General features: G+C 40.4%; 1 protein-coding gene across 2 annotated transcripts in view; it reads left to right on the top strand.

Annotated features, from left to right (window-relative positions):
* PDGFC (platelet derived growth factor C) overlaps window positions 1–23641 on the top strand; it is a 423119-nt gene extending 399478 nt beyond the window's left edge. For both annotated transcript variants that reach the window (XM_073576451.1, XM_073576461.1), the window contains exons 4-6: window positions 6028–6235; window positions 12198–12415; window positions 22369–23641. In XM_073576451.1, coding sequence (XP_073432552.1) covers window positions 6028–6235; window positions 12198–12415; window positions 22369–22485 — 543 coding nt within the window. In that variant the 3' untranslated portion in view covers window positions 22486–23641. The remainder of the gene's footprint in view (window positions 1–6027; window positions 6236–12197; window positions 12416–22368) is intronic.
* Window positions 23642–23948: the final 307 nt, after the last annotated feature.

Raw genomic sequence — 23948 nt, 5'->3', positions numbered from 1 at the left:
GCACATTGAGTGCTGCACCGGTCATCTCCCGGCTGCGTCGCTGCTGATCTCCGTGCGGCAAGAGATGACCTAGCCCCGCAGATCTCCCGACGGTAGCGGTGGCGTGCATCATTCGAATGCCGTGCCAATTTGCGGCCGGACTGCGCCTGTCGCTGATTGGTCGCGCCAGGCCGGGCGCGACCAGTCAGCGATGCGGAATTTCCGTTACAGACAGACAGACTGAATTAGACGATTATATAGTAGATTATGCTGTGATAGATACCATTCCCTGTTAGAAGCTGGTGAATCGATTTAATGCCAATGAAATTCATATGACAATTTTCGGAATTCACTGAATCTATCAAATTTAAATAATTTGTGATTCAGTTTGCCAGAATTGCCTAAAGTGGCTTCTCTCATTTTATTCATTGAATAAAATTGCATCAGTCAGAAAGATCACATGATGTTAAGTAAAGCCTGATGGCCTTCCTGCAGCTATCACCTCACATGGTAAAAGGCTAGGATAGTCCCTCCTGTAAGTCTGTGCAATTAGAAGGGACTATTAGCCTTGCAACACTGGGATCCTGAGTTCAAATCCCACCAATGATAACATCTGCAAGGAGTTTGTATGTTCTCATCGTGTTTTCATGGGTTTCCTCCATGTTCTGGACACACTGATCAGGAATGTAGAATGTGAGCGCCATTGAAGACAACCGCTGCGGAAAATGACAGCAGTATATAAGCATAATACATAAATAATTATGCTCAGTATAAAAGCAGAAGCAGAGAATGCAGCAGCAATTTTGCAGTGAATCTAGTTAGTCTGAGGATGTAAAGGTTCACAGTTTAGGATCAGAGTTAGGGAGAGGAAACCATAAAATAATGAAGGAACTGTACAGGTAATGAGTGAAAGCACAGCAGTGAAGATTAGGGTGTAAGGGTCCCGTCACACATAGCGAGATCGCTGCTGAGTCACAAGTTTTGTGACACAACAGCAATCTCACCAGCAAGATCACTGTGTGTGACAGCGATCAGCGACTGGCCCCCCTGCCGGTATTGCTGATCGCTGTAGGAAAGCCCTGGACTTTTCTTTGGTCGCTGGTCTCCCACTGGCCAGCATGCATCACTGCGTGTGACAGGCGGGAGACCAGCGATCAGCTGGTAACTAACGTACACATCGGGTATCCAAGGGATGTGCATCCCTTAGAAACCCGATGTGTACGTTAGTTACCAGCGCGCTGATGCAGGGAGCTGGTAACTAACGTACACATCGGGTATCTAAGGGACGCACATCCCTTGGATACCCAATGTGTACGTTAGTTACCAGCTCCCTGCATCAGCGCGCTGGTAACTAACAAACACAGCAACGCCGCGCGCTCAGCGTCGCTGTGCTGATCACTGGTGAAGCTGTCTGTTTGACAGCTCACCAGCGATCATGTAGCGACTCACCAGCGATCCTGACATGTTGATATCGTTGTCGGGATCGCTGGTGAGTCGTTGTGTGTGACGGGGCCTTAAGATTCAGGCTGTGGGTTTACTACTGGTTACCATTCATTTAACCATATGAATATTTGCTGAGATTATTTCAACATTAAGGCTGTATTTTCTGTTAAAGAACTGTAAAATTGTTGAAAGCAGTCATACTAGGAGACTTTGGATTATTTAAATCCTTATTATTCCCTCTGTATTCTATCCAATACATTGGTTGCAGGCTAAAATATATAATTGTAAGTGGCCTCAAGACATAGCTGGTCTCCGTCCAATAAGCCTCATGAGTCAGTGTCCAAGTGTTTATGTAGATGGTATCATACTCCTGAAACCCATTGAAAATCTACATCATCCCTACAGAATCCAGTATATTCAGTTCCAAAAGTATATTAGCAACCTATTTCCATTTATCTGGTTATGGATATTAAAATATGCACTGAAATAGGAAAAAAGTATATCTTGTGTTAGTAATGACATTTTTTTTCTTATTACTTTTAATGTCATATGTTTTTCTGGTACAATGATACATTTCTCTCATAGACACCAATGTGATGAGATAAACTCTAGATTTTTATATGATGATCACTGGAAAAAAAAATCACATTGAACTGCTTAGCATTTTTTACACATTTTCACATTGAGACAGTTATTGAGCTGGTTCCTGGAAATGTCATTTGTTTTATAAATGAGGATAGTTTATAGAATGGAGGGAAAGTGAATTTGATAATAATGGCTTGGATCCACCAGCTTGCCCCCTCCGCTCCCACCTCCGTCCCCTCCCCTTCCCATATAGTAGCTGCCATTAATTCCCTTACTATTCAAGGCATGGCTCTATGATGAATCTGCCAATATACTTTATTCTTCTTGGACACTTCAGCTAGCGTTTGCCTCACAAATTGCAGTCCTGCCAAATGTTAAAGTAATATTCAGTAGCACAAAATGTTCAATAAATAAAAAAGACAAGGTTGTTTTCTATGAGCATTATGCTGTTATATTTCTTGGGGAAACGTAGTAGATTTGAAATGGAAAATCATATTTTGGAGTTTACCGTATATAAATAATTTCAGTTTTCTACCATTAGTAATTTAAAGAATATTTTACTAAAATTGAGTTTCATTTCGATTAATATCTATATTATCTGCTTCCGAGTATAGTGTGACATTTAATGGAGAAGTAACAGTTCTATCATCTGGAAATCATTCTGACCCAGTAAGAATGAATAATGTATATACATTGCTCTTCTAGAATTATTTCGCCGTGCCTTAAGTTCACACCCCACACTATGAATGCAGCTCGCTGTTTCCTACCATTCATTAGGTTGCACATAAGAGAGTTAAATGATGAAATTCATGGCTCTGAAGTTTAGTGTATTTCTAGAAAGAATGGGTTCTGTAAGGAGGTTGACCTGACCACGGGTACCTGCACGCCGGGTCCCGAACTAAAAAGACTACATCTCCTGTTTCCAGGGGGACACTTGAGTGGGGCGGACCTTCTCGCTGACCCAGGAGAGTCCGGGAAAGCGCACGCAGCAACGTGGTAAGAAAAAGTGAAAAGCATGCGAAAATGGTCAGTCGGGCGCTGGCACAGAGCAGTGCAGAGGGCAGCGTGGAGGAGAGCAGTGAGCAGCGAGCTGGGCTTCGCCTTCCCCCACCTGAGAGGATCGGGCCTGTGACAGGCCATGCTGCTGCCATCCAGGAGGAAAGGAGCTTTAGTGCTGGGGGGTTAGTGTGCCTGCAGAGCAGAGCTGTGCGCACAGAGCAGAGCCCGGGCGGGAAAGCTGAGTGGTGAGTCGGGTGCTGTGTCTGCTGTGAGGGCAGAGCGATCCGTTTGCACAGGTCGATCCGACAGTATGCTTGTATACAGGTCCATTGCTGGTGGACGACCAACTGGCAATCTCCCGCTATCCTCCATGCCTGGAGGTGACTCAGACTTGACGCTAGAGGCTGCACCAGGTGTGCGACACCATGAGAGACAGAAGGCTAGGCCAGTGCCTTGCTACCCAGGATTCGTGTACACTGCGGAGCGAAGTCTCGTTCCGGCGGTTCCACACAATAGACTCAGTACTGTGCCAGACCCATGTGGGCACGGGAAACTTACTCTCTCCTCAAGACTTCATCAGAACATCACATGCCGCTGTTGTCGATGCCTCCATTGGATCCCCATCCGTCACAGACTCCAACCAGACGTCACGTACCGCTGTTGTCGGTTCTACCGTTGGAACCCTGAGACGCTGCACACAAGAAGACTACAGTCTGATAAGTTTTCACCTCTTAAATTACTGAACGATCATTCATCCCTGTCCTAACCTGCCACTCTCCCAGTTCTGCCCCTTTCCCTGTGACTACCCTGCAACCTATTACTCCCTACGTGGAGTGCACTTATTGCTATATAAAACTTTTAACTCTTGATCTGCCTTCTGTCCGTCATGACATCCCGCGTTCCTGCGATTTCTACAGTTCTCTTTGATGAACTATTGAACAGCGAGGGATGCATATACTGGTTTTGCACAGAACTCCTTGCTGTCTGTGTCTGCACTCTTTAAATACTTCTTAAGGGTAATCTGTGTTGAACACACCCTTTTTGTTAGGGTGTCCTAAATATTCAAGCTGATCTTAGGGTGTCCCACTGCTGGGATCTGAAGCAATTGTATGTAATATGTGGGGAAATATGCAGCAAGTAATCAATTCTCCTATAGTACCCCCATAGATGAAATATGGCATTACATAATACACACTTAATCACTGGGCTCTCAATGTTCTGCATAGACATCCCAGGTCCCTCAGAAAAAAATATATTCACTCCAGACTGGCAAATAAATGAACCTGATATGTATACCAACTATGTCAGCTTTAATTCCCTAACACTGAATTTTACAGGTTTTTTTTAAACAAACTAGACAACCCCTTTAACTCCTTTGTGCATATGGATGTAACTATATGTCCGGCAATTGATTAGGTGGTTGCATATGGAGGGGGCTCATGCAACAAATGCTGGCTGTATTAAATAGTTGTCGTCTGTCTCTAACAGATATGTAGATGCCACTGTCATTTCTATGCCACTCTCAAACTGACAGCAGCATTTAAATGACATCACAGTCGGCGCGCCGGCTCCCATTAGCCCCCATCGTCGTTTCGATAGTTTGCTATGACAGCCGGAGATCTACTGAAGGCCCATCCTTGCCTTCTTGGTTCTCCTCTAAAGCTCCACCACTTGCTGAGCTTCAGATGAGACCAGGATTTACATGTTGCAATGCAATATTGTGGTATTGCTGTATTTAGTGTAAGCAATCAGACAATCGCAAGTTCATGTCCCCTAGAGAGTCGAAAAAGTAAAAGAAAGTTTGTAAAAGTAAAAAAAATCAAAAAATTTGAATAATCCTTCTTTTCATCTCATTAAAAATAAAGAAAATAAGTTAAGCACAATTGGTATCACCAAAGGTATAAAAGCCTGGTGTATCAAAATATAAAATGAATTAATGATTGTACGCCAAAAGGAGAAAAAATTTCAAATAACCTTTTATTGGAAACCACACTTTCTTAAAAAATACAATAAAAAATTATCAAAAGCTTTATATGTACCCCAAAGTTGTATCAACGAAAACACCAGCTTGTCTCACAAAAAACAAGCCCTCATATTGTTCAATTGATGGAAAAGTAAAAGTGTTATAGGTCTAGAAAAACAGTGTTACAGACCCCAGTTTTTTTTTCATTAAAAAACTTGCAATTTGGTATCACCGTAATTGTACTGACCCGTAAGCCCAGCTTTCCAGGTCATTTTTACCGCATAATAAACAATGTATACACAATGTCAAATAACAATATCGCAATTGGAGATGCTTTTTCATCTCCTGCTGAAGATGCTAGAAATACAGTAAATTGTTTAATGTTTTCACATTTATGTAGATATCCTCTAAACAGTGAAAATAGCCAAATTAAGCACAGGCAAAAGAATATGCATCCTCTATGGAAATTATAGACCCCCCCCCCCCCCCGAGAACCAGCAGGGATCATGAGATGCCATCAACCCATTTCTTGCTTAGTATCTGGAAACATGAACCATCTCAGTGAGATTTATTGGTCAAGATACTTTACCAATCTAACAGATCTATCATTTGTAGGCAACAAAAGACAAGAAAAGAGATATTTGAGAGGTGCAATGATATAACATACTGAGGGGAAAATTATTATTTGATACACTGTCAATTTTGCAAGTTTTCCCACCTACAAAGAATGGAGAAGTCTGTAATTTTTATCATAGGTACACTTCAACTGTGAAAGACAGCATCTAAAAATAAAAAACAGAAAATCACATTGTATGATTTTTACATAATTAAATTAATTAAATAAGTATTTGATCACCTACCAACCAGTCAGAATTCTGTCTCTCACAGTATGTATGCTTATTTTCCCCACTGTAGCTAATCTGATTACAGGCGGCTGACATGTGATGGTTTTTAATTTAGAATATAAATGTATTTTTTAAAGAATCATACATTAAATGTACAGTCTACAATAATTCTTGAGACTCTGAATATTTCTCATTTTTGTTTTCTATCCACAGCAACAGGCAGCACCAGTTATCCCCTCAGTGCTGCCCCCATCAGCATTGCCTTTAGAATTGCTAAGCGAGACTGTGGCTCGATTTGGGACTGTGGAAGAAGTAATGCGATACCTTGAACCGGATAGATGGCAGTTGGACTTAGAAGAACTGTACAGACCATCATGGCAACTACTTGGGAAATCCTATATCCACGGAAGAAAATCCAGAGGTATGCGTAGCATGTTGTATGGGCATGTCAAAGTGTAAGACAGTTTTAAGTAAATCCTTTATTAGTGTCCAAGTCAATTTGTTAGTGTTTTATTTGTATGTGATATATTTAACACCTGGCTCCATGGCTGTCACGTCCACTGAATACTTACATTATGTACTTTATTGTTGTCTATGAAACATCAGAGGTACTGTATATGGTAGTCTGCTGAGCACCCATGATGATTTATTACCCTCTATTCCTGTCTACGTATAGAATTACCAAAGTTCTGTAACATTAACCTATGGCCATACCAGCTTGTCTTCTGTACATAAACTTTAGTCTTTCCTATGCAAACTTTTGAATAACTATACTACTATCACTTTAAGGGAAAAATCACATTTTCCGTCCATTATGTCATCTTTGTAATTATTGTGAGGGTTTAATACAAAGTAATCTAATTCCGCAGAAGTTGTAGTGCTTTCTACGCAATGTCTTACCAGTGTGGTAATTTCTATGAAAGGATATTTGTTATACCAAATTGACAGTCTAAACTAAGCACATAGGTCTCTATTCATCATGACTGGCCATTTTCATGCCGGTCTTGATGAGGAGCCATGTTGTAGCAGACGCTCCTGATTCATTAAGATGAAAGAAACAGATCAAAATGGTTTTTGATATTGGAATGCTGTGACACAAACATTTTTTTTTAAAAGTGCATGTAGAATGTTAAGAGTAAATGTCTTTTTCAAAGGGGTTTTCACATGACCAAAGTTAATTTTAAACAATAGACCTTGAAAAATGTTAAAAATAATGTTCCTGTGCTGAGATAATCTTATAAATGTGCCCCTGCTGAGTACTATGTAATTTCTGTGTCTGACCATACAGGAACAAGGTCTGGTCATACCACATCTCCTGGGCAGGGGGGAAGCAAAAGAGAGGATACAGACAGGACAGCATGGGATCACAGCTGATTCTTTCTGTGAGGTAAAACATTGTTTAAATATAGGCAGTGAAATGTTTTACCTCACAAAAAGAATCTGCTGTGATCACGTGCTGTCCTCTCTCTACATTCTTCTTTGCTTCTTCCTCTGCCGAGGAGATGTGGTATGATCAGACCATGTCCCTGTATGGTAAGACACAGACATTACATAGTACACAGTAGGGTCACATTTATAAGATTATCTCAGCACAGGAACATTTTTTTTTTACATATCCAATTGTGGAACCTATTTTTATTCCAAGATGTATTGATTAAGATGGACTCCATTCATGGGGAAAAACTTCTTTATATAGAGTATATCAAAATGATCAGAATGTGTTATGCACCCATAATACTGGCATTGAAATGTATAATTCTTCCGGAAAAAGATGAGCCCAAATAGGGCTACACAGTTAAAAAATGTAAAAAAAAAAAAAAAAAAAGTAGAATATGTTTTTTGGAATGTGCAGATGAAAAAACAATGAAGAAAGGAATGTCCAGCTCCAAGATGTAGTGAATACATAAATCCTTTTATTCACTTAGTCACTTCAAAGGTGAGGTTAAAAGGCCAGCATAGAAAAACAAGACTTGCGTTCTCTATGCGTTTCTGGTGACTTTGCACCCTTTGTCATGACTAAGGGTGCGAAGTCACCAGAAACGCGTTGAGAACGCAAGCCTTATTTTTCTATGCTGGCCTTTTAACCTCACCTTTGAAGTGACTAAGTGAATAAAAGGATTTATGTATTCACTACATTGTGGAGCTGGACATTCCTTTCTTCATTGTTTTAAATCAAGTGCTTTGACACAGCGGTCTCGTGCTCCGATGTCAGGATGATGTCTCTGGTGTGCTGGATCTTTTCATTGCAGATGGAAAAAAACAAAACAATTGACCATCAACTAGGTATTAAATGTCTGATTGCTGTGGGTCTTCCATCTCTTCGACCTCAACTGTTGAAGAGTATGGGATCATACAAGCATTTTTGCTCAATTTTCTGTCAATGAGACAGAAGGAGATAGCGGAGTATAGCACTCTGCTACTTTAGTACCATAGACTGTGAACAGGGAAGGACCCTTGTGCTCATCATCAGTGGTGGACCAATCAATGGGACCTCCAGTATTCAGGCAGTTGTCAATTAAACTGTGGATAGGTAAAACGTTTTGATTGTCAAACAACCAGTTTATTGCCAAAAATAGCTGCACTGTTAAGGAGTTAAAGACAAGGTGATTTTACCTCAATAGGGACTAAAACCCAGGGGTGAAAAAGCCTCAGTTTCATAAGACACATCCAATCCTGTTTTTCTAATAATATGCAATTCTTTAGATTTAAAATATCTGTGCTAGGAACAAATTCCATTTATGCTGCATGAATGACTGCAATTTCAAGGCTATTTCAGACGTGTTTCTTTTGAAAAATACATCTATATTATTTTTATTATGTCCTGCTTTCTTCATTCATTGATGCAGTTTGACAAACCAAAGTAAGGTTAGTTTCACACTAGCGTTTTGGAGCGCAGCGACGGCCTGCGCACGGCCGCAGCTAAGCCCCGCCCCCTGCCACGCCTCCGCCGGTAGCTCCGCCTACCGGCGCATGACGCTGCATGCGTCCTGCGTCCCCTATCTTTATCACTGGGGGCGCAGGCCATGCGCAGTATGCGTTTGGCGGCGCATGCGCCTTTTTGACGGTGCGCTGGCGCAACCAAACTGCAGCAGGTTGCGTTTGGCGCAGGTTGGCGCACCGTCAAAAAGGCGCATGCACCGCCAAACGCATACTGCGCACGGCCTGCGCCCCCAGTGATAAAGAAAGGGGACGCAGGACGCACGCAGCGTCATGCGCCGGTAGGCGGAGCTACAGGCGGAGGCGTGGCAGGGGCGGGGCTTAGCGGCGGCCGTGCGCAGGCCGTCGCTGCGCTCCAAAATGCTAGTGTGAAACTAGCCTAATGCTCATTAAAAAGTACACCAAAATACTGCTTTACAGGTATTGAGGGTCAAGTATTCTATATGGATTTACCATTAAATGGGGTTATCCAGGACTATATTAATTTTTTAATGAGCGTCTAAGAACTAACAGGCAGGTAGTTGCTAACTACTTGCCTGTTCTGCCCAGCACTAATGTCTGCTGGCACAGAGCAATCGCAGACAATGCTGCAGCTTTCATTGACTTCACGTTGACAGTGCAGTGGCCTTTGTTCCGTTCTGCTTTGTTGATGGGGTGAGACTGACAATGTCATGCTAGCAAACGCCGGCTCCCTGCTGCATAACTGAGGGAAGCTGGCTGTCAATCAGCATGACACTGACAGCCATGCAATAAAACAGCCTGGAAGAGGAAGATCGCCTCTGTGGATGTGGAGCAGCTGAATCGCCTGCAGGAGCGGTAAGTGACTGCTCTGAGCTGCTGCAGGATAGAAAAGGCAGGTGGTTGCTAATTGCTTACCAACTACTTGCTTGTTTGTTTTTTGGTTATTTTTTTCATGTTTAGCTCTAGATAACCCCTTTAAATGTAACAAAAATTTCAATGTGTATTGATGGGTTGGTTCCTCAAAATTTACCAAGTCCACCAAGGTACTTGATATATTCTTTTAGCTGTTTTCACAATAAATAGTAAGTAAATATCACAGCCAAAGCATCGCTTCATGAATTTCCAGCCAATACGTCATTGTCACTGACACACTGTTTAAGTCTGACTGTGTGATTGTCTTGGGGGAATCATGTGTCTTTTCTGAAAGGTGAGAATGCTTGGAGTGTAAGCAGAATCTGCCGTAGTTGCTTAGCTGGGTTATTTATGAATATGTTAGCATAGAGGAAGAGAATAGAACAAACCACGGGGTAAAGCTTTTATATTAGCATTTCTATAAAACAGATGACTGGATGTACAAAGGAACAAGTCTCAGCACGTAACGAGCAAAGGAAGCAAGTGGCTGCCGCGTACCGTGCTCAGCTTTGGAGTCTAAACACAGTCATCCCTTCCCATTCCTTTTCGTTGACCCATAAGACATCATGTTGCATATTGGTTATTTTACATTAGATCTCTATATATTCATCCTTATTGCATTGTTTCCCTGTCCATTTTTTAAAAAGATCTATGTGAACAGAAAATTTAAGGCCTCATTCACACTTGTCTATTTGATGAGTACTTTGCTCCCATTTTTTTTAAAGAGTAACTGTTGTATTTATTTCTATTTCATAAATCAATAGTACACATGAAAATAAGCAACTTTGTGCAATGAAGACTATATATTATACCATGCTATAAACTACTGGATACCAAGAAAGTTGTTTCTTTTGACTTCGAAATTGATTTTTCGAGATTTGTCTGACACACAGAGTGTGACTTATCAATCTAGACCGGAAAATGCCTTTAAGACACATTTTACAAAGAAGAAGATTTCTCTTTACTGGACAGACTATAGTCTTATAAATTAACAGCCCAATCATAGTGCTCCAGCCATGTCTCTGTTATCCCAACTATAACACAACTTTCTGCCAATATTATTAATTCTAATTCCTCCAGGTTTCTAGTATTAATGTAAATACTTACATTGTATAATATTGCTAGTACTCCTCTCTGTAGTAACTGGTTTAACCGCTCCTACAAATCATGACCATTGAAAAAGCCCTCCTATGAAAGTGTTTATCCACTTAATATATTGCAGTCATCATATTATCTAACTCTGTGTACTTGCAATTGCTCATTTTGCCTTTCTTCTCTTTTCTCTGATTTATGTAGAAACAGGAAGCCTCTTTTCCCTGAATTTATCATCCCTCTCTAACTCCTGACCCAGCTGCTCCCTCCTCCCCCTGCCCGGGAATCTTGCAGTGATAACTAATACAGGGAAAATTGACCTCCTGCTTCTACATAGAGCTTAGAAGGATTCAGCTAGTCAGTTATTAATCATGTCATGTCATAGACCTAATAGAAAAGAGAAGAATTAACTAGGTAGAAGGGAAAAATGAGCAATTGTAAGTACACAGTGCTATATAATATGATGACTGCAATACATGAAGAAAATAAACATTTTGATGGGAGTGCTTCTTTAAATAACCATTGATCGTCATACGTTATAGCCTATGTAGACGAGCTGACTAAGCTTTCATAAGCACAGAATGATCATTAAAGAAGCACCTCCCTTAATGTTTTCATTCTCTAAACCTGTGTAAGTGTTAGCAGAGTGAGTGTGGTATCGTACTCCCCGATCACGGTTTTCTTCGGTATTCCTTTCCTCTTGAGTCACATGACAGCAATTCAGACTTTCCGGATCACACTGGGCTCTCTGCATGAGCTGGAAGCTTCTTTTACAATGTGAGCATATGGAGATTGGTTCTGACATGCCATAGATTTACACTGATTGGATGGGGACACACAAGTGCTTTAAAAATTGGTTAGATTTTCATCCAGAAAAGTGGATAATTTTTTTCTCAGTTGTCAATTCGTTTTTGTACTCAGCAGCTATTAATCATTTACAGGACCATATATAGCTTCCTATGCTGCAGAATTGTATTGTAATGTATTAGGAAAAATTGGATGCCTTACTGTGGCTCCGTATGGCATCCGTTTTTTTTCTTACACCTATACGATTTTGGAGGGAAATCACTGCATGTTGTAAATTTTTTAGTACACAGATTCTGTCATTGAGAAAAATTTGCTATCAGCATTGTTCCATTGAGTAATATTGGCCCAATTGCTCTCCCATAAAAAAAATGTGCAATTTATATGGTGGTGAGAGAGAGGCCTAAAAGTCACTTGTGGATCACACAGAGCACAGTGGGATCTGGAGAACCTGAATTGCTGTTACATGACTCAGTAGAGGAGCGCAACAGTATTGGATATGAGGGAAGAGGGCAATCGATGATTTTTTATTCACTCCCCAGAGAATTGGAAACTATCTATATGTAAAATCTACACTAAATGTGAATGTTGCCTTGGAATTTTGCAGTTATTCGAGATTTCATGAAGCAAATAGAATTTACCTACAATAACTATCTTTCTTTTTTCTATCTCACTAGTGCTTGACTTGAGTATTCTGAGAGATGAAGTGAGGCTCTACAGCTGTACGCCACGTAACTTCTCTGTGTCTTTACGGGAGGAGTTAAAAAGGACAGATGCCATATTTTGGCCAAGTTGCCTCCTAGTGAAACGATGTGGAGGAAACTGTGCATGCTGCAGCCACAATTGTGGTGAATGCCAGTGCACCTCGACTAAAGTCACCAAGAAGTACCATGAGGTATGCATTTGTTTTCTCTTCCAGCATTCTAAGCTAATTGAAGTTGTTTAATATCATATATAGCTATATTGTTTAAAAAAGGTTGTCCAGCTAAAAAAAAATAAGTTTAAGTTAGAAAGTTATGAAGCATACTAATATGCTTTATTTCTTAAAGGTGCTGCAATCTTCATGCACAAGCTACAAGTCTGGGTCCTATTCTGGTTTGTGTCCAACAGGTTCATGTTTCCTCTGTTGGCACATAACAATAAATTATTATTTTATTTCTATGATGTCAACATATTCATCAGCACTTTTACTAATCAGAGGGGTCAAAAGTGCAGCAATATAACACATTATAGACAATCTATAAGGAATTGGAGTGACACAAATGTAAACTTGTAGTCTTTGGTCCATATAATAATCTAATAAATAAGGGTACTCGAATAAAACTACATGGAACTGATCATTAGCCAGTAAATTTATAACTATAGATGCAAAATGCTATTGAATACATGGAGAGTGAGTGTGGAAATAGATGGTAGAAGGAACCATATTCTTAGAAATATTTCCACAGGGATAATAGGTAAAGGAAAATGTTTTAGAGCATGCTTAAAAATATGGATGTGGGAATTAACCAAATTTGTCTGGCATAGTGCATTCCAGAGAACTGGCGCAGCACAAGAGAACTGTCATAAGTGGGAGGTTTGGATCATAGAGGATGTCAGTATTAGATATTTAACAGAACAGAAAGAATGGGTAAGGTGGTAGATAGAGATAAGGGAGGAGATGCAGGGTGGTGCACGACTGTGGACATATTTTTTGGTGAGAGTGATAAGTTTATATTGTACTCTGTAGTGGATGAGCAGCCAGTGGAATGAGGGTGGAAGCCTCAGTCTAGTGGCTGGACAAAAATATCACCCTGGCTCCTTCATTCAGACTAGATTGTAGAGGAAAGAGTTTAATAAGAGGAAGACCAATTAGTAGAGATTCAGTAGTCCAGGCGAGAATAAATCAGAGCAACAGGAAGAGATTTTGCAGTGTCAAAGGTAAGCAAAGGTCGGATTCTTGAGATGCTTTTGAGGTGCAGGTGACATGAGTGATTGAACATAGTTGGTTAAGGAAAATTCTGACGCAAATATAACCCCAAAACAATAAGCGTGTTGCTTGGGAGTTATGATGGAATTGCTCATGAAAATGGCAATATCGAGTTTAGTTAGGTTAGTAGAGTGAGGAAACACAAGAAGTTCAGTTTTGAAAAGATTCAGTTTTACATAGAGAGAGGACAAAATGTTAGAGACAGTGGACAGATAGTCATTGGATCTTGAAAGTGGAGGTGATGTACGGTAAATATGTATATATAGTTGTGTGAAAAAGTGTTTGCCCCCTTCCTGATTTCCGATTCTTTTGCACATTTGTAACAATTAAATGTTTCAGATCACCAAGCAAATTTAAATATTAGACAAAAATAGCACAAGTAAACACAAAATGCAGTTTTTAAATGTAGATCCTTAGTATTAAGGGAAAATAAATCCAAACCTACAGGGCCCTGTGTGAAAAAGTGATTGTCCCGCCCCCCCCCCGAAATCATAACGTAAATTTGGTTTATCACCTTTGGGAAGCTGAGTTCAAATTCCCTAGCCACATGCATGCCTCAATACTACCACACCTGTTCTCAATCAAGAAATCGCTTAAATAAGACCTGCCTGACAAAGTGAAATATACCAAAAGTTTCTCAAAAGCTATCCATCATGCCACAAGCCATTATCCACAAATGTTGAAAATACTGAACAGTGGTGAACTTTCCCAGGAGTGGCCGGCCAACCAAAATTACCACAAGTGCGCAGCGACGATTCATCTAAAAGGTTACAAAAGACCCCACAGCAACATCCAAAGAACCACAGGCCCCACTTGCCTCAGTTAAGGTCAGTGTTCATGACTCCACCATAAGAAAGAGGCTGGGGGAAAAAAAAGGCCTGTAGGACAGTGTTCCTAAATGAAAACCACTGCTGAGCAATAATCTTAATGCTTATTAGTTTTGTCAGAAAACATCTTCATGATCCCCAAGACTTTTGGGAGAACATTCTGTGGACTGACAAAACAAAAGTTGAACTTTTTGGAAGGTGTACAGCTTGGCGCCAAAGTAACAGCATTTCAGAAAAGGAACATCATACCAACAGTAAAATATGGTGGAAGTAATGTGATGAACTTTGGCTGTTTTGCTGCTTCAGGACCAAGAAGACTTGATGTGGTAAATGGAACCATGAATTCTGCTGTCTACCAAAACATCCTGAAGGAGAATGTCCAGACATCAGTTTGTGTATAATATAGCATGGCACTACTGCAGGGTGCGCAAGTAGGTTACCCAAACCAAAACTCAATAGTGAAAAGTAACTTGGCACACAACTTGAGGGTCCATAGAAGAAAATTTTATTATGCAGTCTGCATAATAACATTTTCTTTTATGGACCCTTAAGTTGAGTGCCAAGTTACTTTTCACTACAGACATCAGTTTGTGACCTCAAACTGAAAGGCACTTGGACCATGCAGCAGGACCATGATCCAAAACACACCATCAAGTCCACCTCTGAATGGTTTAAGAAAAACAAAATTAAGACTTTGGAGTGGCTTAGTCAAAGTCCTGACCTTAATATGATTGAGATGCTGTGGCACGACCTTAGAAAGACGGTTCACACTCGGAAACCCTCCAGTGTGGCTGAATTACAACAATTCTGCATAGATGAGTGAGACAAAATTCCTCTGGAGAGCTGCAAAAGACTCATTGCTTGTTATCGCAAACGCTTGATTGCAGTTGTTGCTGCTAAGAGATGCAATCACTTTTTCACCCAAAGCCCTGTAGGTTTGAATTTCTTTTTCCATTAATAATAAAGACCTTAATTTAAAACTGCACTTTGTGTTATCTTTAATATTTAAATTTGTTTAGTGATCTGAAACATTTAAGTGTGACAAACATGTTAAAAAATAGGAAATTAAGAATGGTGCAAATGCTTTTTCACATAACAGTAACTGGGAAGGAAGATTTGGCACTGAAAACCAAATCTGCTGATGGTTTACCAAGAGGGGTAGTGTATAGTGTTTCTGTAGAATATAAATTGCGGAACTCAGATTTTAAGAGTCAAGAACAGAGTTATCTAAAAGATAGTGGATTAGACGAGAGTAGACCAAGCACTCCAAAAGTGTTGAAATGAAGGAGAGATTATAGGTGTGTCTGTTGTTAGCAAAGCAGTCCAGGTTGATGGATGATTTTTTAGTAAAAGGATTGTGACGGCATTTTTGAAGTGGAAGGAGGGAAAGATACTAGAATAAAGAGAAAGATTTAAATATTTTAGTTAGGTGGGTAGCGACAGAAGGGGAGAGGAACTGAAGGAGGGGTCAGAGAATAGAGTCACTGGTTATAGTAGGGCAAGAAGAACCAGGGAGAATGATAACTTTTTCCGTGACCAGCTAAAAAGTGAAGTTGATGAAGTCCTAGGAGAATCCAAGCTATTAGAGTATTGAGAGAAAATTTGCTTTGAAAGGACTGAGGTTGGTAATGGGTGCCTGCCCTTGAGGAAAGGGTCTGTTAAAGGGCAATTTTGGATTTTGGATTGTGAGGTGATGACTGTATTGATGTCTTGTTTGGAGAGGTAAAGGGCCAGTTATATGTTTTGAGCATTAACTTATAATAGATGAAGTCTTCCTCTGAAAGTGATTTTATCCATAGATGCTGACCTTGAAATTCACTGCATGTAGAGGGTGGAGCTTCATCAAGGGCACTTTTCCTGTCTTGTTATAATGTACCAAAGCTAACTTGTGACAGTAGAGGGATGGCTTGGAATGTGCAGTTTGTAGGGGTGTCTTGAGTGAGACAACACATTTCTACAGAGAAAACTGTGATCAGAGAATAGGAGAGAGGAGTTAGTATAATCATACATTAACCCTTTCACCCCCGAGCCATTTTCCATTTTTGCGTTTCTGTTTTTGCTCCCATTCTTTCCAGAGCCATAACTTTTTTATTTTTCCATCAATATGGTCATGTGAGGGCTAGTTTTTTGTGGGACGAGTTGTACTTTTGAAAGACACCATTGATTTTACCATATATTGTACTGGAAAATGGGAAAAAAAATTCTGAGTGCTTTAATAGTCTCCATTGCCCTGCTATGTGTAGCTAAAATGATCACTTTTTATGAGTGACAACTGCTGGGCGGCGCTTATATCTATCCGGCTATGACAACCACAGGAGTCTCGTGCAGACCCCATGTTCTTATGTCAACCCATCTGCTACCTGTGGTCATATGGCACGGGTGCCGATGGAGTTGTGATGTGCTTCTGGCGCAAGCATGTTAGATGCCGCTGTCAGAGATTGATGATGGCGTTTAACATGTTAACAGCTGTGAGTGGATCATGATTCCACCCATGGCTGTTAGGGGCACATGTCATCTGATAAAATCAGCTGACATATCCCGGAGAAGATGTGTGCTCAGATCAAAGGGGGACACCCGACATGCACCGTACATGTACGACGCATGTCGTGAAGTGGTTAAATAAAATTTGGAGAAGACTATGCTCAGTGTATTCCCATCTTCATGTGTAGGAGAGTTGTAAGCTATGAAAGGCCTAAAGAACATATTTGGGATAGATGATGAGTGGAAGATGAGGAGACTACATTGTTAATTGGGATGTTAAGTTCTTACTTGATAAACAGTGAGAACATCACAAACTAGAAGGTGCAGAAGCAGTAGAATGGAGAGAATGAGCTGATGCTTCAGTAATTTGTGAAGTCATCTGCTGCACTCTAATTTGGGATACGTTGGGAGAGGACGAATAGGAGCGTTTCAAGTATATGAGAAAAATGTGAGGCATGCACAAGAGATGGGAATAGAAAGGAACTGATGTGGACAGGGCTGCCACTAGGAATTTTTGGGCCCCATGCTGGCAACATTTTCGGGGCCCCCTTGAGACTCTGCCCAGGCTCCACCATCGAACTGTCCACAGTCCCACCGCTCTCTCTTGGAAAAACTCCACTTCTCACCTATCACACATTAACAGTTCCCATCACCAGATCACACATATAGCCGGCAGCTTTTGCTTTGGCCAAAATATTTTTTTTAAGCCACCACCATAACAGGATAGACACTTTTGGCCAGGCCCTACTCTACTGTAACCTATTAAATATTTGTTAAAATATGCAATACAATTATTTAGGTATATTTTTGTTTATTTTTCAATTTTTAAAATGACCAATAATACCACATACAAGGAACAAATACCGCGACACCATGACCAGACCACATACTACTACCATAGTGACCGAATAATATCACATACAAGGAACAAATACCACTGCACCATGCCCAGACCACATATTACCACCACATGGTGACTGAATACTACAATACTCATCATTAATAAAAAAACATAATACTATCACCATAAGCGCCATTATACACAGGGGATCTGTACTTAGTATGCAGTGTCTGTGTACAGGTAATATAGTGATCAATGACATTACACACAGGAGCTCTGTATATAATGTACAGGTAACACAGTGATCACTGGTGACATTATACACAGGACCTTTGTATATAGTATACAGTGTATAGTATCAGTGTATAGTGTCAGTGTATAGGTAACACACTATGTCACCAGTGATGTCTCTAGGTGAAGTCCTTCATCCTTGCTTTTCATCTTTCATCCAGCACAGATCGCCATAACGTCTTCCAGCCAGGGCTCGTCTCTGCAGGTAATAACACCCTCATCTAGAGCTCCGCTTGCAGAACACATTACTCATTTTTTCCCAACTTCTACATTATATCCCATCCCACCCTCATGAGTATCCATCCTGCCCCATCTGTCTCCATCGTATCCATCCTGCCCCATGATCCTGTGTGATCTGTCTCCAACCCTGCCCATCTGTCTCCAATCATGCCCCGTATCTCCATTCTGCCCCATATCTCCAATCATGCCCCATGTCTCGCATTCTGCCCCATCCTGTGTCTTACTGTCACAGTCTGCCCCCTCCTGTGTCTCACTGTCACATTCTGCCCCCATGTCCAGTATTCTACCTCCATGTCTGCATTCTGCCCCAGCGACCAGCATTCTGTCCCAGCGTCCAGCATTCTGCCCCCATGTCTGCATTCTGCCCCAGCATCCAGCATTCTGCCCCCATGTCCAGCATTCTGCCCCAGTGTCCAGCATTGTGCCCCAGTGTCCAGCATTCTACCCCATGTCTGCATTCTGCCCCAGTGTCCAGCATTCTACCCCGTGTCAGCATTCTGCCCCAGCATCCAGCATTCTGCCCCAGCATCCAGCATTCTAACACAGTGTCCAGCATTCTGCCCCCATGTCTGCATTCTGCCCCAGTGTCCAGCATTCTGCCCCAGCATCCAGCATTCTGCCCCCATGTCTGCATTCTGCCCCAGTGTCCAGAATTGGGCCCCAGTGTCCAGCATTCTGCCCACGTCTCACAGTCTGCCCTGGGCCCCCCCCGGATCACCGATCTCAAAAATAAAAAAAACAAGTTCTTCTTACCTGGCAGCGCTCCAGCGGCGACGCTCGCGGTCCCTCCACGCAGCTGAAGCGCGCACTTGCCAGTGACTGACAGTGTCGTCAGACGCTGGTGATGTGCGCGCTGCAGCTGATGTCAGCTGCGAGCCTCCGATTGGCTGGTGGCTGTCAACTATTAACGTGCGGGCCGGCGGGCCCGCTTGTCAAAAGCATTTAGCTGCTGCAGTGCCGCGCTAAGGGCATGGTTTACCTGCCGGTAGGGGTCCGGTGAGCAGAGGAGACCGGGCCCAATGCGGGCCCCCTCTGCCCATCGGACCCCATACACCAGTCAGGGTAGTAATGCCCTGATGGCGGCCCTGGATGTGGATAGAGAGTATCGAATGTGAGAAAGAATGGTACATTTAAAAGAAAGAAGCAGCTAGAGCATAGATAAGGACATAAGAACATACAGTAGATATTGAAAACACATTTTACCGCACAAGTGAACTAGAAACAAGTTTGTTTGAATACCCTGCATAGCGGAGCAACCTCCTGCCTCACTAACTGCCAGGTTTAACTACTGTGTACTTTACATATGGCACTTAGTCAAAGATGCACTCTTATCTTACTCTTGGCCAGATCTAAATGTATAGGGAAGTTTGTGCTGAGTTTTAGGTCTAAATAAAGTTGTTAAAAAATTAATTAACTGACTTGTTTTAAACTGGAGTATCTGGGAGAACACTGGGGAAGTGAGACAGAGCTGACACTTCTCCACTTATATTTAATCCTATATATTCAATGTGAGAGTGATATGTCCACTCTTCGGAGAGGTCTTTATGGATTTTACAATTTTTGTATATGACATGGAGGATGAAAAATATGCAAACATAAACAAGGAAATTTGCAGGCCAGCATGGACTATGAAACTTTGAGGTGAATAAGATAACGCTAGAGCTTTTAGAAACAGACACAGTAAAATGAAAATATATACTTTTGAAGAGTGATGACCCAAGCTTTTCAAGGGTTATCAGCAGATAAACTGAACCAGAACTCTATGGCAGACTTCTCATTTGAAAATCTAAGCAAGTCCCCTTCTATGTAAAGGACTGTGACAGAATGAGGCTGGCTTAGTTATAAAAATTAATAGTCAGCCAGTCCCCTTCTCACAGAGCTATGGCTACATGTAAAATCAAGGAGCACAGTCCTGTGTCGGACACAAACAAAAAGACTATGTGGTAGGACATGGGACTGGAGCTTGTTGGTAAAGAGTGGACCAATAGTCTAATTATCTTTTTGTTGGACAACGCCTTTAATCCCTACACCAGGTGCTGTGTAGCCTTCTGATGTAGTAAATACTGACACTTAATTATAGGAGCTCAAAGCTGAGCTGTGCCAGTATCATGAGGCAGTGATAGTTGCAAGCTTAACAGAGGCTCCAGGCATGAAATAAATGTCCTAAAGTATATATGAACTTCTTTCTCCTTAGAAACCTTAAAAACCATAGTAAGTTACTACATACAGGATTGGGGGCATGTATGGGGCCTTTGTGGCAGTTGCTTACATCATAAAGTTGTAAATATTGGCGCACATCTTTTTTGGCAATTTTTTGTTGTTCTCGCATGTTTTTAAAAGTAGGTTTGCTATTCAAGAAAGGTTTTAGCCACACTTATGTATCCAATAAAGGGGGGTAAGGTGGTGTAAAAATGAAGTAACATTTGTAAACAGAAGTGTAATATTTTAAGATTTTATGAAATATGTGTGACACTAATACATTTGGTCCACTTAACAAGGAACCCAGATACAGGAAAAATATCTAAAAAGTCCCCTCATAATACCCCCCCCACATGTGTTAAAATGACAAAAATTTGATCTTCTGAGCTCTGCCATAGTCAAAAGCATCGGTGATGCAGCAAAGTAATCAATGACAAATCTGTAAAGAAAAAAAAATATCTTTTGAATTGTGAATGCATCTCCAGGCTACAATACAGACTGTAACTCATGGTCAGTGCAAAATAAGAACTGTAATGAATATACATAATTGCTCAATTTTAATATATCTACAGTATATAGTACATATATAGCTTCAAATCATAAAGCCAATTTCTAATACATGCTGTCATAGATTAGGCAGTATGTACTGTATCAGCTGTCAGCTTCCTTTTAAACAAATTGTCTATAGGAATGAGTGAATCAATTATGAAATAATAAATGTCACTACAATATTTAATAAATTCGATTTGCATGAAGTCAACAAAACATAAGACCGGTAGTAATATTTTAGATTCTTAAAACTGTAAAGGGTTACAAAGCGACTAACTATTAAAGCAAATCTAATAGCAGGATTTTGCTAAGTAAACTATAGAAACTGTCAGGTTGGCAGTGTTATACTGATTAAAATGAGTGAAGAAATCCGTCTTGTGGTTGTGGTTTAATCAGTGTTAGAAGTTTTCAGTTAATGAGATTATCATATTTGGGGCTGCACTTTAGTCAGAGTCTTATCTTCCTGCTGTAAGCCAGAGAATTCAACGAAATACCTGCACACAAGCCACCCCTAATCAGAAACATGTTCCTCATCATAGACATCATAGAGTCAGACTATTTGTGCTTTGGGGCAGGCCTGTGAGCAGGTTTTTCCTTGGTTTCCCTGGCTTACAGCAGGAAGTTAAGACTCTGCCTATAGGCCTGCCCTGGAGCACGGGCATATCATTACCTGAAAACTTCTAACACTGATTACACAAGAACCACAAGACGGATTTCTTCACCCCAGTTATCACTTTAATCTGTTTAACACTGCCAACCTGACATTGTCTGTAGTTTACTTAGCAAAATCCTGCTGACGGGTATGCTTTAAGCAACACACTATTAAACTCATCTTTTCTTGTCTTTGCTTGTATTTGCTTTACTGGCGCAGCTCCCAGTCAAGTTCTCAATTTGCTCATCTTCGGCTTTCTTCTCATTAAGTGTCTTATGGCTGACTAGGCCCCAAATGGTAACTAGGGAAGGCGATACATCATAGATGTGACAACGTTAAGCATAGTCAGTGGCAGTATCAGAAAACCCAGAATAAAAAGGAGGTAGAAGAGGAGCAATCAAGAGTCCCGGTGGAGAGCTCTTGCGGTGCAATACATATAATACACACATATAATAGTTTATTTCTATTTTAGTGTCCCCCTTGCAGATTTGCTTCATAATGAATTTATTAAATGAGAATTTATCTTCACGTCTGAACTGAGTGAATCTGCCTGAATAGAATTTTGGGAGATTTGCTCAACTCTAGTTGGCTAACAGAGACAAGGGAAACATGGATGGATTGCAACTCGTCATGCTCATAGAGAGGAATATAGAATGCCACAATAAGACATGTAGTAAGGGGGTTGCCTTAGTGGGAAATGTAAATATTATGTATTTTTCATACACATTTGATACTATAGGTATTGTAAAATCTTTGTACTAATGTTATTAATTGGTCATTTTTTGGATTCTTTAAATAGGTTCTACAGGTAAAGCAGAGAACTGGTTCAAGAATATTGCAGAAGTCACTGACAGACGTGGCTCTTGACCACCACGAAGAGTGTGCTTGCCAGTGCAAGGGGAACACTGAAGGATAAATGGACGACTAAATGAATCAATATTTAAAGCACATACAAGATATTGCTATTTCTCCTGGGGAATAGCACTTTTACACTGCAAACATGGAAGTCTATTTACGGGCTGCCAGTCTTGCAGATGTACAACTATGTCATTATGAGAGGAGGCGTTGGATAAATCCTTCCATTAACATTTGGTTGATCCAGACACCACATCATTGTGAGGGTATTAGTCAGTATGGCTGCCATTTAATATTACTTTACACAGATGAAGCCCTACATTAGGACATGACAGTCATACTAATATATAATGTCTACTGGACAGACTTTGTGGAATTCTGCTACAAGACTGACCACAGCACTGCATACCATCATGGTGGAAATATATTCTGTTCTTGATGTCAGCTTTGAAATCCCTGTAAAGACTATTTGCGTGATGTAAGCATTTCTCGTGTGGTGGGAACAGTTACACCCAGTTTTGGAAGCGTGACTAAGAAAGTGAGGGTTTTCCTTCTAAAACCTCATGCAATCATTTTCAACTGACCTTTCACTTCTTCCTACAATATGCTTGGACCAATGCATATATTAATCACATCCGAAGTAGACAGATGCCTCAATCCAGCTAAAGGCTTTTGTTGTATTGTATTTTTCATTGTGTTACTTTTGTACATTTTATATTCTTTTCAATTATATCAATTTGCTTTTTTCTAATTGTGTCAATTTTATCTCTTTTTACATAAATATTTAATGTAATGTCTTTTTGAAGCTTAGGTAAACTTTTTTTGTGTAATTCATTATTATTTTCTTTTGTCTTGTTAAGCCCAGATGAATTATGATCAAGCTGTAGGAGGTGGGTATTTGTATATGGTGCTAAAAAGTGAAGTATCTGGGTTTTACATTGAAAAAGGAAATGGTAGATGGAGTAAACATATTAATACTGAGCTGCTACTGAACGGTCTTAAATATCTGATATGTAGTTTCTCTAGACAAAAGAATATGATGCAGTCTCATCAAACCTCAACATTTCTCTGAGTTGGTTTATTATGACTCTTGGCTGTCTCTTACGTCCAATTGCAAAGTCATTATCTGAAAAGCAAAGCCATGCAATCACCAATGTTTGCCTATTAACAAACCACATATTAAATCTTTCTCCTTTAATAAACAGATTAAAAATGTATCATACATTTTCTCAAGATTTATTGCAGATATATATTTTTTTGTACAAACTTGTAAGAATTTTCTGGAAAATGTTATGTTATATTGGCTTTTTTTGAAAGTCAAAAACCTAAGACTTTTGGCTATATAATGTATACATTTATTTTAATACTAATAGAAATTTGTGACATATTACATATTTACTATTATTTTACAAAAGTTTTCATAGGATTCCAAAAAGTTAAAAAGGTTGGATCAAGATTGATTCTACACACAATAGGTTCTAAACAGAATTGGGTTCTACCCAGAATTCTACGCAGAGTTGGGAA

The sequence above is a fragment of the Dendrobates tinctorius genome, unplaced genomic scaffold (genome assembly GCF_039654945.1).
Source record: "Dendrobates tinctorius isolate UK_male_01 unplaced genomic scaffold, ASM3965494v1 ptg000008l, whole genome shotgun sequence".
Lineage (NCBI taxonomy): Eukaryota > Metazoa > Chordata > Amphibia > Anura > Dendrobatidae > Dendrobates > Dendrobates tinctorius.
Note: the sequence above shows the minus strand (reverse complement) of the source record. Positions and strands in the feature narration are given on the sequence as shown.